This window comes from Lepidochelys kempii, chromosome 5 (assembly GCF_965140265.1).
Source record: "Lepidochelys kempii isolate rLepKem1 chromosome 5, rLepKem1.hap2, whole genome shotgun sequence".
Classification (NCBI taxonomy): domain Eukaryota; kingdom Metazoa; phylum Chordata; order Testudines; family Cheloniidae; genus Lepidochelys; species Lepidochelys kempii.
Window position 1 is genome coordinate 65007036 of NC_133260.1, and position 12896 is coordinate 65019931.

Consider the following 12896-nt stretch of genomic DNA (forward strand, 5'->3'; position numbering starts at 1 on the left):
AGTGTCAGGCACATTATGGCCTCAAGTAACTTAACGGAAAAAAGGAAACTGCATGACATGTCAATACTACTACAATTTTACTACCTCACAAAGATCAATCACAGTTATTTCAAGCTCACATCTTATTCATTCTTATACATTGAGGATGGAAGTATTACTTCTTTTCAGGGTTTCAGGTCATTCACCGTGCAACATTAAATAGAACTAGCACAGTATTTTGTTAAGCAACAGCCACCTTTAAACTGTAAATCAGGAGTTCTAGATACGTTTGCTAGACGGAGAGAATTATAGGCTATAGTAATATGAAATTAACTGTGTGTTATTCAAGGCACTCACCTTATCTCCAGTACCAAAGAAGAATTGATTTTCCAGCCTTCTACAGAATGTTGAAAGATTGAAGAGCCACTCTTTTGAATTATTTTATCAGAGCTATTGAGCATTGATCTACTCAAACTCAACTCACCATCTCTGAAATGTAATATGGAAAAGACACCATTAAGGTAAGGTTGGGGCTGCCAGGATGATTTTTCTACACATCACAAATACGAGTGGAGTTTTATTTATATGCATTAGGAAAAGCAGCAAGAATTTCTCCCCATCCTCACACATTTTACATGTTCAAAAAAATAAATTCCACCTAACAAAATGGTATTTTAGATACAAGGAAATACTTAATCTGAAAAATATATAAGCTCTTTAATTGCAGTGTATTTAAGTTATTTTAAATCATATACCTTAAATACAGGGGAAACAATGTACTATGAGCTTTTTATTGTGAATATGGTCCCAAACTGACCAGATGTGGGCCAGAACCTGTAATTGATGCACTAAGTATTAGCTTTCCGCCCCTCTCCCCAACACAGTTTCTCAGTTATCATGCATGTGCTGGGAACCATCGATTCTTTTTGTCTCCCAATGATACTACAAGTCCCCCATATGTGGAGTTTCAACCTACTGGGGCATATTCTTCCTTGGTCTGCTCATGGAATTTCCATACAAGTTCATGCTTGAAACAAAGGGGAGAATATGCCCAGAGTAATTTAAGCTTGATTTTTAGGAACTTTTGCACACACATGCGCTTCACACAGCCATACAGCATCAAAGAATGATCTTATCATAGTTACATACTAAGCAGAGTTAGACCTGGACATTTTTTAGGTGGAAAAACCTTGTGCACTAGAGGAAGTGGTGGCTGATGATCATGAACATGTATGGAGGTACTGTAATTAAAATCAGACAATAATAATTGCAATTATTGAATTGAATTGGGGTGTCCTGGTCTGTGGCATGCTTGAGGGCCAAAGAATGACACAAATTTAATAGGACACCTAAAAAAGTTACAAATAAAAATATCAAGAGTAACACTAAACCAAATTCTTCTCTTGTAGGTAATCCCACTGACTCCAGCACAGAGATACACGAGACAAAGTTTGGCTCCCTAAATTCAAATATGAGGTTCTTTAATCCAGAGTCTCTCAATCTGTGGGTCATATTCAAAAATTGGGTCACGAGAATTTATCAAAAGGTTGTGTCAAGGCCTGGTGGGGGAAAATTTGGTCCTAGTGCATGGGATCGCAGTGCCACTCACGGTTGGCCCAGCCACTCTTCCATCATGACGACAAGGGACCAACTCAGCCAAATCTGATTGGCACTACAACCCCATGTGCCCGTTCACAATCCCACTCTCAAAATGTCCCCCACCCCTCCAATCAGGAAGGCTGAGCCAAACATGAGCGGCACTGAAACTCTAGAGGTCACAACACCCAGAGCAGGAAGCAAAACAAAGCCGGTCCCACAGGACAGAAGCAGCTGCTATGGTACACATGGCGTACATATGTAGTACTTATTACATTAATGTGTATTTATATTGTGAGTAAGAAATATTTAGTAAACCAGCTATTTGCTGGGTCATGACAGTACATCAAGATTTACAAATGGATCTTGATCCCCAAATGGTTGAGAATCACTGCTTTAATCCTTATTGGATAATAGTTTAGGGTTGGAGTGCCTTTCATCCAATAGCATTTCAAACTACTTTATCAACTACCTACAGGAATCTCTCTGCCTACTAATGAAATGCATCCACCTCTGAAATAAGACATAAATAATAAAATTAATACTTGGCTCCAGTATAGAGCTTTTCATCAATAGATCTCAAAGCAGGTAAATGGAACATGCCAGCTGACAGACAGTAAGCTCTTGGGGGCTCTGTCTTTGTTCTGTGTTTATACAGTGCTTAGAACAAATGGGTCCTGGTTGAGGATAGGGGCTCCTAGGCACTACAAAAAAATATTATTTTGCAGCACACAAACAGTACAAAACAGATTAGTCTATGGTGATGAATCCAATCGAATTTAAACGGCAGTGGGATTTTAGTTAGGTTGGATGTAATTACCTAAACTAAAATTTGGGTAGCACTTCAAACAAGCATGGTCATTAAATAGCCCATAAGTGGCCAAACATGGTTTCACAACTCATCAAAAAGAGAACACTATTAGCAACCCAGTGCCCCATTGCTATCATGCTGAGGCACTGATGTAGTACTAATTCAGAGGTAAGGTGCCACCAACTGAAATCCAACTAAGTAATTTTCACCTTTATGCAAGTTATTCTATTTTAACTTGAAGTGGGTAGGAGGATGTTGCAAAAGTCCACGTGCAATAATCCTATTAGCGTCAATGAAAGTTATCTGCATATGTTCTTTGGGAAAGATCTCAATCAGAATTCATTTAACCATTCTCATGCAACTCCACAAGCACTAAAATTTCTTTACAACTGCAGTGAACATATTTACTGCATATATTTGCCTTGCAACACGACACAGTACATGCATCTAAAGGAAAATTAACAAAATAAATCAAAGAAAGTATACTGTATAACAATACATTGGAGAGGATTCTGGTTTATACTGAACCAAGAGTAATCCATTAAGTACTTTCACACAGTGGCATACATAACAGAATTAGCAATTAAGTTACTTGTACCTAAAAAGTACTCTACTATTTGAAATGTGATTGATTTAGTCTTCAAGATGTACTCTACAGCTACAACAAACTGCAAATATGATGCAATAAAACAACTTTAAAAACCAAGTTTTCAGGAGCTTAAAGTCCCAAATGTTCTGCATTAATGCTCTACTACTCCAAATGAAGTAAAATTTTGCTTACTTATAAAAGTGCTCTCCTTATCCCTTCTTTACCCCGATATATCAGTAAATACACCGAAGAAAAAGCTACATTTACGTAAAGCTAAGCATGTGTCAAACACCCAGAAATTTTTCTTTGCGTAAATAGTCTGGCAAGTGCAACAACAAATTTGGGCTACATTCTACCCTCCAGATTTGTGTGGAACTACAATTGATGTTAGTGTGAAATCCACCTAAAGACAAAGGGCAATTTAGGCCTGAAAGCATCAACTTTGATGCTGACTCTCCTGACCTTGGAGATATATTAAACTCTCTGGTCATATACAAATTTATCAATTAATCAAACAAACAATCTTGGGTAAAATACTGATTGTTTGGTTCATTGATATTAATGGATAATTATATTGTATATGGTCCAATATGACTCCGGAAAGAAATCTCCCAATCCCTCTTTTCTGGCCTTCAAACAAACCCCCAACTTCACCAAAATCATCAGAAGCTAGCTTCCCTCAAACCAGGACACACCAATTCAAAGCAGCACCAGACCCTACCAGAACAGATGCAAAGCCGGAACACAGATCTCCATTGCTATGATGATCAACACCGCAACAACACACCTTTCCAGTTCCATAGGTCCTACATATGCCTATCATAAGATGTTGGTATACCTCATGCAGAGCATCATATGCCACAACAACTATGTGGGTGAAAACAGACAATCCCTTCACTCTCAAATGAACTCACAGAAAAATGATAAAAGACAAAAAGACACCATATCACCCATGGGCAAATGCTTTTCATAAAATGATCACTCCATATCGGACCTCTCAGTTCTTGACCCTCAAAGGAAACCTACACACCATCTTCAAAGAGACGAACCTAGAATCTTAAATTCATAAGTTTGCTAGACACTAAAAATCATGGACTCGGAAATGTCGGTTTTATGTCTTATAACAACAGTTAGGGACTACTTTCTAAATTATTTTAAATATTTTTATGTATTATATGTGCCCCAAAAACACATTTATTAGGATATGTTTTATAAATATAAACACGTATTTATTAGGAGACATTTATCTTTAATAAGCTAGTGAGGAAGAAGCCTAACTAGTTTTAAATGTCTTTTTGGGCACACGACTAAAACATTTAACTTTATATAGATACAAACACACATCAAGAGAAGTCTGAAGAGAAAGGTTTCAGAGTAGCAGCCGTGTTAGTCTGTATCCTCAAAAAGAACAGGAGTATTTGTGGCACCTTAGAGGCTAACAAATTTAATATATAAATTTGTTAATCTCTAAGGTGCCACAAGTATTCCTGTTCTTTTTGAAGAGAAAGGAACTGCAAGTGGCCCAAATGGAGTGTGGAGGAATTGTGGATGCCCCTGATCCTGTGTAAATGGGGAAAGGAGTGAAGTGTGTATCTATAATACCTATATTTGCAAAGAAACTATACTAAACCTGAGATTTTAATATACCAAATTGCAGCAAGACAGAAAAAGTTACACCCAGTTATGTGTCCCTTTATAAAGGTGATACAAACAATACATTATTAACCATACAAAATACAAAGGGGCTCCCACGCTTAACTCTATGCTAGGGGGAGAGAAAAAAAAAGCAGGGCAAGGAAGGAACAAGCTCGCTGCAGCCTGGCAGGCGCAGAACAATCTGCCTGGCACCCTAGCTCTGTAATTAGTGGCGTTAATGAAGGAGGAGGAGCCCTGCTATCTGAACTGTGGGTGCTCCTTTCGCAACCTGTCTTCGCTAACAAAGGCTCCGGCTCGGCTCGGCGGTTGAAAGAGATGGTCAGCGCTTTTCCTGTCGACAAACGCTCGCAATGCAAATTTTCAGACGCACGACGCACGAGGCAACCACAAAGCCTGCCCGGAGCTGCTGCTGCAGCTGCTCCAGCCCGCCGGCAGCAACCTTTCTACCAGCTGAGCACAGCTGCTTGTCATGGTCACAGCAACCAGGCATAGGGGGAGCAGGCGAGGCGCTCCAGCGGTGCGGGGTCCGCCCCTCCTTCCAGCAGCACAGCTGCTTGTCAGGGACCCTGGTCGTGGTCGGGATCAAGGGGGAAGCGATGCACCGGCTTCCTTCCAGCATAGCTACCGGTCAAGGAACTTGGAAACGGGATGCGAGAGATGAGGGTGGAGAAGGGTCGATGCACTCGCCTCCCTCTAGCATAGAAAGGAGCTTGGGGGGAACGATGCACTCGCCTCCTTCACACTAGCACAGCTGTGCCCGCCAGCGGCTGGACCAAACCGCTCCGAGGCATTGGCAGGCTGGCAGCAAGCAGAAGGACGCACACCAGCCACCGGCTGGCTCTCCCTGCACACACCCTCCTTCCCAGCCACGCCAGCCGCACATGGGTAACGGAACCATATTGTATGCATGAATAGAAAGGCACATACGGAGAGGTCCATGCTTTCTCTAGGTAATACCTCCACAGCCCCGCCGCGTTCACACATGGCACCTTCGTAGGGGGCACGTGTACGGGGCAGAGGTTTGCCATGAGCCCTTTAAGGAGTTCTCATTCCTGTAAATGATTCACTGGGGATCTCCGATTCTTCCTCTCCCTCTCCCCCCCCCACTCCCAATGAACCCTCACAATAAGTGACGCTGCTTTTATATTGCATTTATATTGCGCCTCCAACCCCAGTGAGCTCTGGGCTTGTGCAAACATTAATGAATAAACCCCCCCCACTGTGAACGCTTCCAAAAAAATCGAGTTTTACGCTTCTGGTGACATAAATAAAAAATAATAAAATTCCGCTGCATTATCGCATTTCTTTAAAAAGAAAATCATGGAAGAATAAAAATTCTACAATCATCTCTGGTGGACGGAAACAAAGACTTGGCTAAGAAACCAGCTTCTTCACGTTAGTTTCAAGTTTAAAAAAAACAAAACTGGAGTGACCACAGAGAAAAAAATAAACCCAAGAGGAAGACAGCAAGCAGCTTTTAGTTTTTTGTCTTAATCACGGATCGGGAGAAGAAACAAACAGGCGGTGGTCTGCCCAAGAAGAGGTTTGCAAGAGGAAGCGTCTGAAGAGTGAAGGGGATTTTCTCATCTATTCTCAGATCCCCGAGAAACAGCGTACACGCAATGACCACCATCACCAAAGTTATGGCAATCTGCTGTACAAACTTCAAAAGCAACAAAAGCAGAAAGAGACAACTCCTTGTTATTACTCAAACCACAAAACGAAAAATAACTTGATTTTATTATGGTCAGTGCAACCCCCAGAAAGGTGTCCCCAAGACCTCAGTAAAAAGCCTTTTCCATCTAACCTTAGAAAATGTGTTCTTGCCTAGATCACAAACAAACAACAAATCTAACGTGCCACCCGTTTCAAAACTACACGACACTGATCAACCCTTTCCTGTTTAAAAGTAACTGGCTTCCTTCTGCCCCTTTCCGCAGCAAAAAAGGCAACCATTTGTGAGGCGTGGGGGTATTCAGCAAACCTCAGATCACACTTTACTTTTTCTCCTGAAATCTCAAATCAAAGACAAACTCTTTATTGCGAGACAATTCTGCCGTTATGGTTGCTTTTGTCATTTGACCATGAAAGCAATCCCCAAGCTGAGAAACGCAAAGTTGAAATAGATGCTAGACTATAAACCTAAGGAAATGGGGAGTGGAGGGGTGGACAGAGAAAGAAAGAGCCTGAGTCATTTAAATTTCACACGCTGCTTTGCCTTTGTCAAATCCTTACAAGTCAAGGCTTTGCATTTACCCCGTGAGTTGCGTTTCCTGGTGCTCCTCAGTTCGTGCTATTTCTTTTGTCTTATAAAAGATCAGGAGGATACTTATCGTGCAGATAGTCCACCTCTTCCTGACGGAACGCATGTCTTCTCCCTCAGCCACCCCCCGTCTCTTTGTTTGGCAGGGGCGTGCAACAAACAAACAAACACACACACACAAAAGACAAAGACTCTACGCCAATTTGCCAAAAAAAAAATTAAAAAGAAGGAGCAGGCAGAGATGCGGCTGCTACGGGCAGAAATCCCAGGCGGCGGCGAGGGCGGCTGCTGCTCCTCGGCTGGGGGAGTAAGTCCTTCGCCTCTCCCCTGGCGCCGCCCGGAGCCCGTGTGCGCACCGACGCGCCGCCGCTCTCTCTGGCTCGCCAGCGACTCTCACGTTTCTTCCCCGTGTACAGAGCAGGCGGCGGCGGCAGCAGCAGCAGCAGCAGCCTGCGCCAGGCTCCGCCGCGTCGCTAGCCCCGCCCTTTCCCTGGCGGGGAAACGATGAGCGCAGCCCGGCCAATAAGTGGCGTGGGGGGCGGGGACTGCTGCCTCCCCAACTTTAAAAGCCTTTCCCGGCGCCCCGAGCGTCTTTAATGCTGCTGCACGCGCTAGAGCTGGGGAGGGCGCCGAGGGAGCGCCCCGCAGAAAAGTCCTTAAGGATCCCCTTCCCGCCTCTTTGACTACAGCTGGAGGCATGAGCCGTCAACCCCAAGGGGACAGCTGCGTATTCTGCATGCACCGCTAGGGTCAGTGCGCTACTCGCAAATCCCGTTAGCGCTTGGCACTGACCCCTGGCATGAATTCAGTCATCCACTCTGCAGTTGGTTAGCAATTTCTTTGATGCAGGTATCAGAGTAGCAGCCATGTTAGTCTGTATTCGCAAAAAGAAAAGGAGTAACTAGTGGCACCTTAGAGACAAATAAATTGGTTAGTCTCCAAGGTGCCACTAGTACTCCTTTTCTTTTTTTGATGCGGGTAAAAGGTGTTTATTACAGCTGGCACAAGGGTGTAAAACAATTTATTTTGTAATACTTATTTTTTCAAATACACCCTGACCCAATGTCCCCAACCAGGCCCTTGATGGTATGACTTGATTTTCTTGTTTTTAAGGGGAAGGAGAGGGAATTTTCAGTAAAATCACTTCAAGCACCCTGCAGCAATGAGATAGTAGGAAAATACATTCCCTTTTAAGGAGGGGGGAAGAGTAGGAGAGACTTTTTTTTTTAAAGGAGGGGCAGTGATAGCACAAATTGCACCCACGTTTGTACCTTTGTTATACCAATAAAGTAAAAACCAGCAGGATCTTATTAAAGGGAAAAAGGCAAAATACCACATTTATTGTGAATACAGAGAGAATCATAGTAAGCAGTTAGTTATAGCTATAACATTCCATTCAATTTCATATTTATTCACATATTCATTCATACACACAGGTTCTGCAAGGTTGTTATCATAGTTACCAGCCTTAGAGTTGCTCATGCCAAGCCACTGGCCAGGTGGCCTGGACATGAGGAGGGAGCAGGGCCTTGTCAGATGCTCATCTGATGCTCCTGGAAGTTGGTTTGCAGAATCAGACCCCCAAAATTCTCACTTTCTAGAGTCCATTTTTATAGGAATTTCTTCCTATGCCAGTCTATGGGAATTGCTTCATCATGCTGTTGCTGAATCAATCAACAGATGGCACATTCCTGATGGCTCCATGCTGCCAGATGTTATCTTGTTCTTTGGTTCTCCCATTCTTGAGGCTGTTGGGTGGATTCCAGTCTGCCCTCTGGGGGTCCTCTAGTTATTTCCACTTGACGCCTTCTTCAGCCAATGGACACTGGCTTCTTAGGCTGGCACCTCCCTGATCATTCAGTTATTATCCACACCAAGCATCCATCCACATAAATCCTCTATCTCTCTTTTAATCACAATTGTTAACAAAGCGAGATGATACAACAAAAGGGTGGAGAATCTCTGGGTGCTGTTTCTGTTGTTAAAGAGTATTGCTTTGAGTCTCTCTCTGTGTGAGTAGCTGTTACAAAGAATTGCTTTGAGAACAGACTCTGTCTTAGAATGTACTAACACAATTAGCAGCTTGCAAGTTTCACACAGAGAGGGAGAGAAACAGTACCAAAAGCCAAAAGACCTCTTAATTAGTAATACCCTGGAATTTAAACTATTGGGAATCAAACTCATTTGTGATTTTAATACAGAACTTCTTTAATATGATCCAACACCTTGGCAGGCTAGAGTTGGTTTAAGAGGAAACAACATTAACTGACCATGTTTATGCCCTAATCGTGCAAAGATTTATGCATGTGTGTAGTCCCATCAAAGTCAGGAGGACTACTGGCATGCATAAAGTTAAGTATGTGCATAAGCCACTGCAGGACTAGAGGCTTACTGGACAGCAGCTGCTAAGATTTTAGGAGGCTATAGTTAAATCCTAGCCCACTCTGCTCAATTTTATTGTATATACTTATTATCTGGGTTGGCACTCAACAGGCTGTTACTATCAGACTGCTGCAGGAACAATTGGTATTAAATGGATAGTGGCCCTTTAATACCCAGTAAAGCTGGGGTAGAGGGAGACCAAACAAAAAGACATGGGCAGTAGAAAATTGTAAAACTTGACCATCAAAAGTGAGTCAAAACCTGGCTCACTTGGGGCTGTATTTACTCTCCTATGGCCCTGCTATGCTCTCTCTCAATAGAATTGACACATCAACTGCATGGGGAAAAGGAGTACTTGTGGCACCTTAGAGACTAACCAATTTATTTGAGCATAAGCTTTCATGAGCTACAGCTCACTTCATTGGATGCATACTGTGGAAACTGCAGAAGACATTATAAGTGAAGTCAATGAAGTGAGCTGTAGCTCACGAAAGCTTATGCTCAAATAAATTGGTTAGTCTCTAAGGTGCCACAAGTACTCCTTTTCTTTTTGCGAATACAGACTAACACGGCTGTTACTTTGACAACTGCTTGGGGAATTCCTGGAGCTTGACCGGGTAAATACATGAGGGTGGGGAGGGAGGAGTCAACCCCAGGCAGGCAGAATAGCTTTTTGTCTTTTAGCTTAATAGTGGCACAAGAACAAATGGGTATAAACTGGCTGTGAATACATTTAGGCTGGAACTTAACAGAAGATTTCTAACTGTCAGAGTGAGGTTCTGCAAACAGCCTCCCCCTAGGAATTATGGGGTCAAACAACCTAATTAGGTTTAAGATGGAGCTTAATAGATTTATGTTCAGGAGACTGGACTTGATGATGGGTGAAGTTCCTTTTACAAACCTATCATGCATATAGAGTAATTTATTTTTCCTCCTTTACTGTACATTACTTTGCATTTAATCAACAATGTTCATTTGTCATGTTTCCCATTCATCTACATTGTTTAGGTTCCTTCAAAGTTTCTCTCAGTTGTTTCTCAACTGGCACACAATTATTTATCTTAAACATCTGCAAATTATTACATCCCGAGTCACCCCCTTTTCCAGATCTAGTGAAGAATACTGAGGCACCCCACTGTTAACTTGACTGTTTATTCCTACACTTGATACATGATAAACCTTTGTCTCTCATCCCACAATTTGCTAGTTTCTGAAGAATCTTGTGAAGAATCTTGTCAAAAGCCTTTTGGGGGAAAAAAAAAGTCCAAAATTACATCAAGCAGTTCTTCTTTAACCATTAGTCTGACACATTCAAAAACATCAGAGATTAGTGACAATTTTCCTTTGCAGAAACCATATTAGACCCTATCACATATTATCTTGCAGATTTTTTTTTATTTTATTTCAACCAATTGACCAAGTACAGATGTAAGGCTTGCTGGTCTATAATTCCCTAGATCACACCTTTTAAAATGTGTTAATTTGTTCTTCTCCAAGACTGAGCTCTACAATTTTCATACCTAAGCTCCCTCATGAGAATCTGAGGTGTCCCCCCAGCCCCTCACTGCAGCAGAACCTTCTCCCACACATTTGCATGGGTGACTGAAGCCCTCTTGTTGCAGGGTCTCTAACATTTGCTACATTCTACAATAATCTACAAATTCTAATATTTATTTACAGAAGGGGCCCAGTCCAGAACCAGCACCCATTGAAGTCAACAGAAGTTGTACCAGTGACATTAATGAGAACTAAATCAAACAGCAAAGAAAACTGGTGTACTACTGCTCTGATAACCCAGACTCAACAGATAATGGTCTCCATCTGAACAGAAGTAACAGAGGTAAGAAAGCACTTCACCTTGACGAGATGAGATCTTCCAAGGCTACTATGGGAGCTGCCAGAGCTGCGGAGCGGGGCTTGCAGGCGCCGGCAGCAAGCTGAGCCCCCCAACCCTAAGAGCTAGAGGGACCTGCCAGGGGGTGAGGTGGGGAGTCCCGGCGGTGCTTACCTGGGGCTGCTGCCATCCCAGGAAACATCCAGTCGGCAGGTCCCTCTGGTTCCTAGGGTCACGGGTCAGGTGGTGGGGGGCAGAAGTCTCTCTGCCCACTCTCGGCACCTGCAAGCCCTGCCCCTGCATATGGGTGCTCCTGCCGGTGGGTGAGCACCAGGAGCTGCCCCAGGAATCGGTGAGCAGCAGCTGTGGTCTGGACGGTCCCAATATCTGGACAAAGGGCATCCCGACTGATGTAAGGTCAGGACATGGAGGGAGGTGCTTACCTTGGGCAGCTCCCAGGTGATGGTGCAGCAGGGTTAAGGCTATGTCTACACTGGTAACCGAACAACAAAATTTTGTCTTTCAGAGGTGTTAATTCCGCCCCAAAAGAAAAAAGTTTTGTCATTGACAAGCGCCAGTGTGAACAGCTCTTTGTCAGCAGGATAACTCGCCTGCCGACAACACTAATACTGCTCATTGGGGGTGGACGTTTTTTGTCCACAGGAGAGCAGACAAACAGCAGCTACATGGGGCAACTTTTAGCAGCACAACTGTAGTGACACAGCTGTGTCACTAAAAGCTGCATAATGTAGACATAGCCTAAGGCAGGCTCCCTGCCTACCCTAGCCCCACTCCATTTCTGGAAGCGGTTGGCATGTCCCTGTGGCCAACGGGAGCTGCAAAGTTGGCACTTAGGATGGGGGTAGCATTTGGATAATCCCTATCTCCCCCACCCCAAGGGCTGCAGGGATGTGCCAGCCACTTCTGGGAGCAGTGGGTGCCAGGGTAGGCAGGGATCCTGCCTTAGTGTTGCCAGACTTTTAGCGCCTAAAATCTCCTCATTTGGCTTCAGTAGCCTCTGAGAGATAGGGCCTGATTCTGGGAGACTCGGAGGGTTGGCAACCCTACTCCACAAGTGTGTGGGTCATCTGCAAACTATCAGTTATTTTATTTTGTTCCAGGTTCTTGATATGTTAACTACCATAGGGCCAAGAACTTGTAGCACCCTATAGAAGAAACACTCAGTGATTCCCCCTTTACAATTATATTTTGAGTCTTAGCAGTTAGTAATCCATTTAATGATGATGTATTTTTCTTTACTCAAAACGTTATGTGGTACCATGTCAAAACACTATACAAAAGTATTTTATGTCAGCACTATTCCTTACAGCCAAACTTATCTCTTTAAGAAAAGAAATCAAGTTACGGAAGATCTGTTTTCCATAAACCCATGTAGATTTGCATTAATTCCCATCTCAGCCACTCCACTATCTCGCCCAGGTTTGATGTCAGGTTGAGAGGTCTAAGTTACCCAGGTCATCCTATTTACCCCTTTTTAAAGATTGGCAAATTCCTTTTCTTCCAGTCTTCTGGAACTTTCCCAGTGCTCCAAGACTTACTGGAAAAAAAAGTCAACAACATTAATGGTCCAGCAAGCTCCTGAGCCAGCTCTTTTAAAAACACTTGGATGCAAGTTATCTGGACCTGCTGATCTAAAAATATGACATTAGTAGCTTCTGTTTAATAATCTCCAGAGATAATAGCAAAATGAAAAGTGCCCCCCCCCAAATACAGAACAGAAAATTTTTTTGAATACATCAGCCTTTTCTGCATTACCACTGGCTAA

The 12896-nt window shown here is 43.1% G+C and overlaps 1 protein-coding gene across 1 annotated transcript in view; it reads right to left on the reverse strand.

Annotated features, from left to right (window-relative positions):
• Positions 1–7380, reverse strand: part of ST8SIA4 (ST8 alpha-N-acetyl-neuraminide alpha-2,8-sialyltransferase 4) — an 80662-nt gene extending 73282 nt beyond the window's left edge. The window contains exons 1-2 of the mRNA XM_073344594.1: positions 6888–7380; positions 337–468 (exon numbers count right to left, since the gene is read on the reverse strand). Coding sequence (XP_073200695.1) covers positions 337–468; positions 6888–7000 — 245 coding nt within the window. The 5' untranslated portion in view covers positions 7001–7380. The remainder of the gene's footprint in view (positions 1–336; positions 469–6887) is intronic.
• Positions 7381–12896: the final 5516 nt, after the last annotated feature.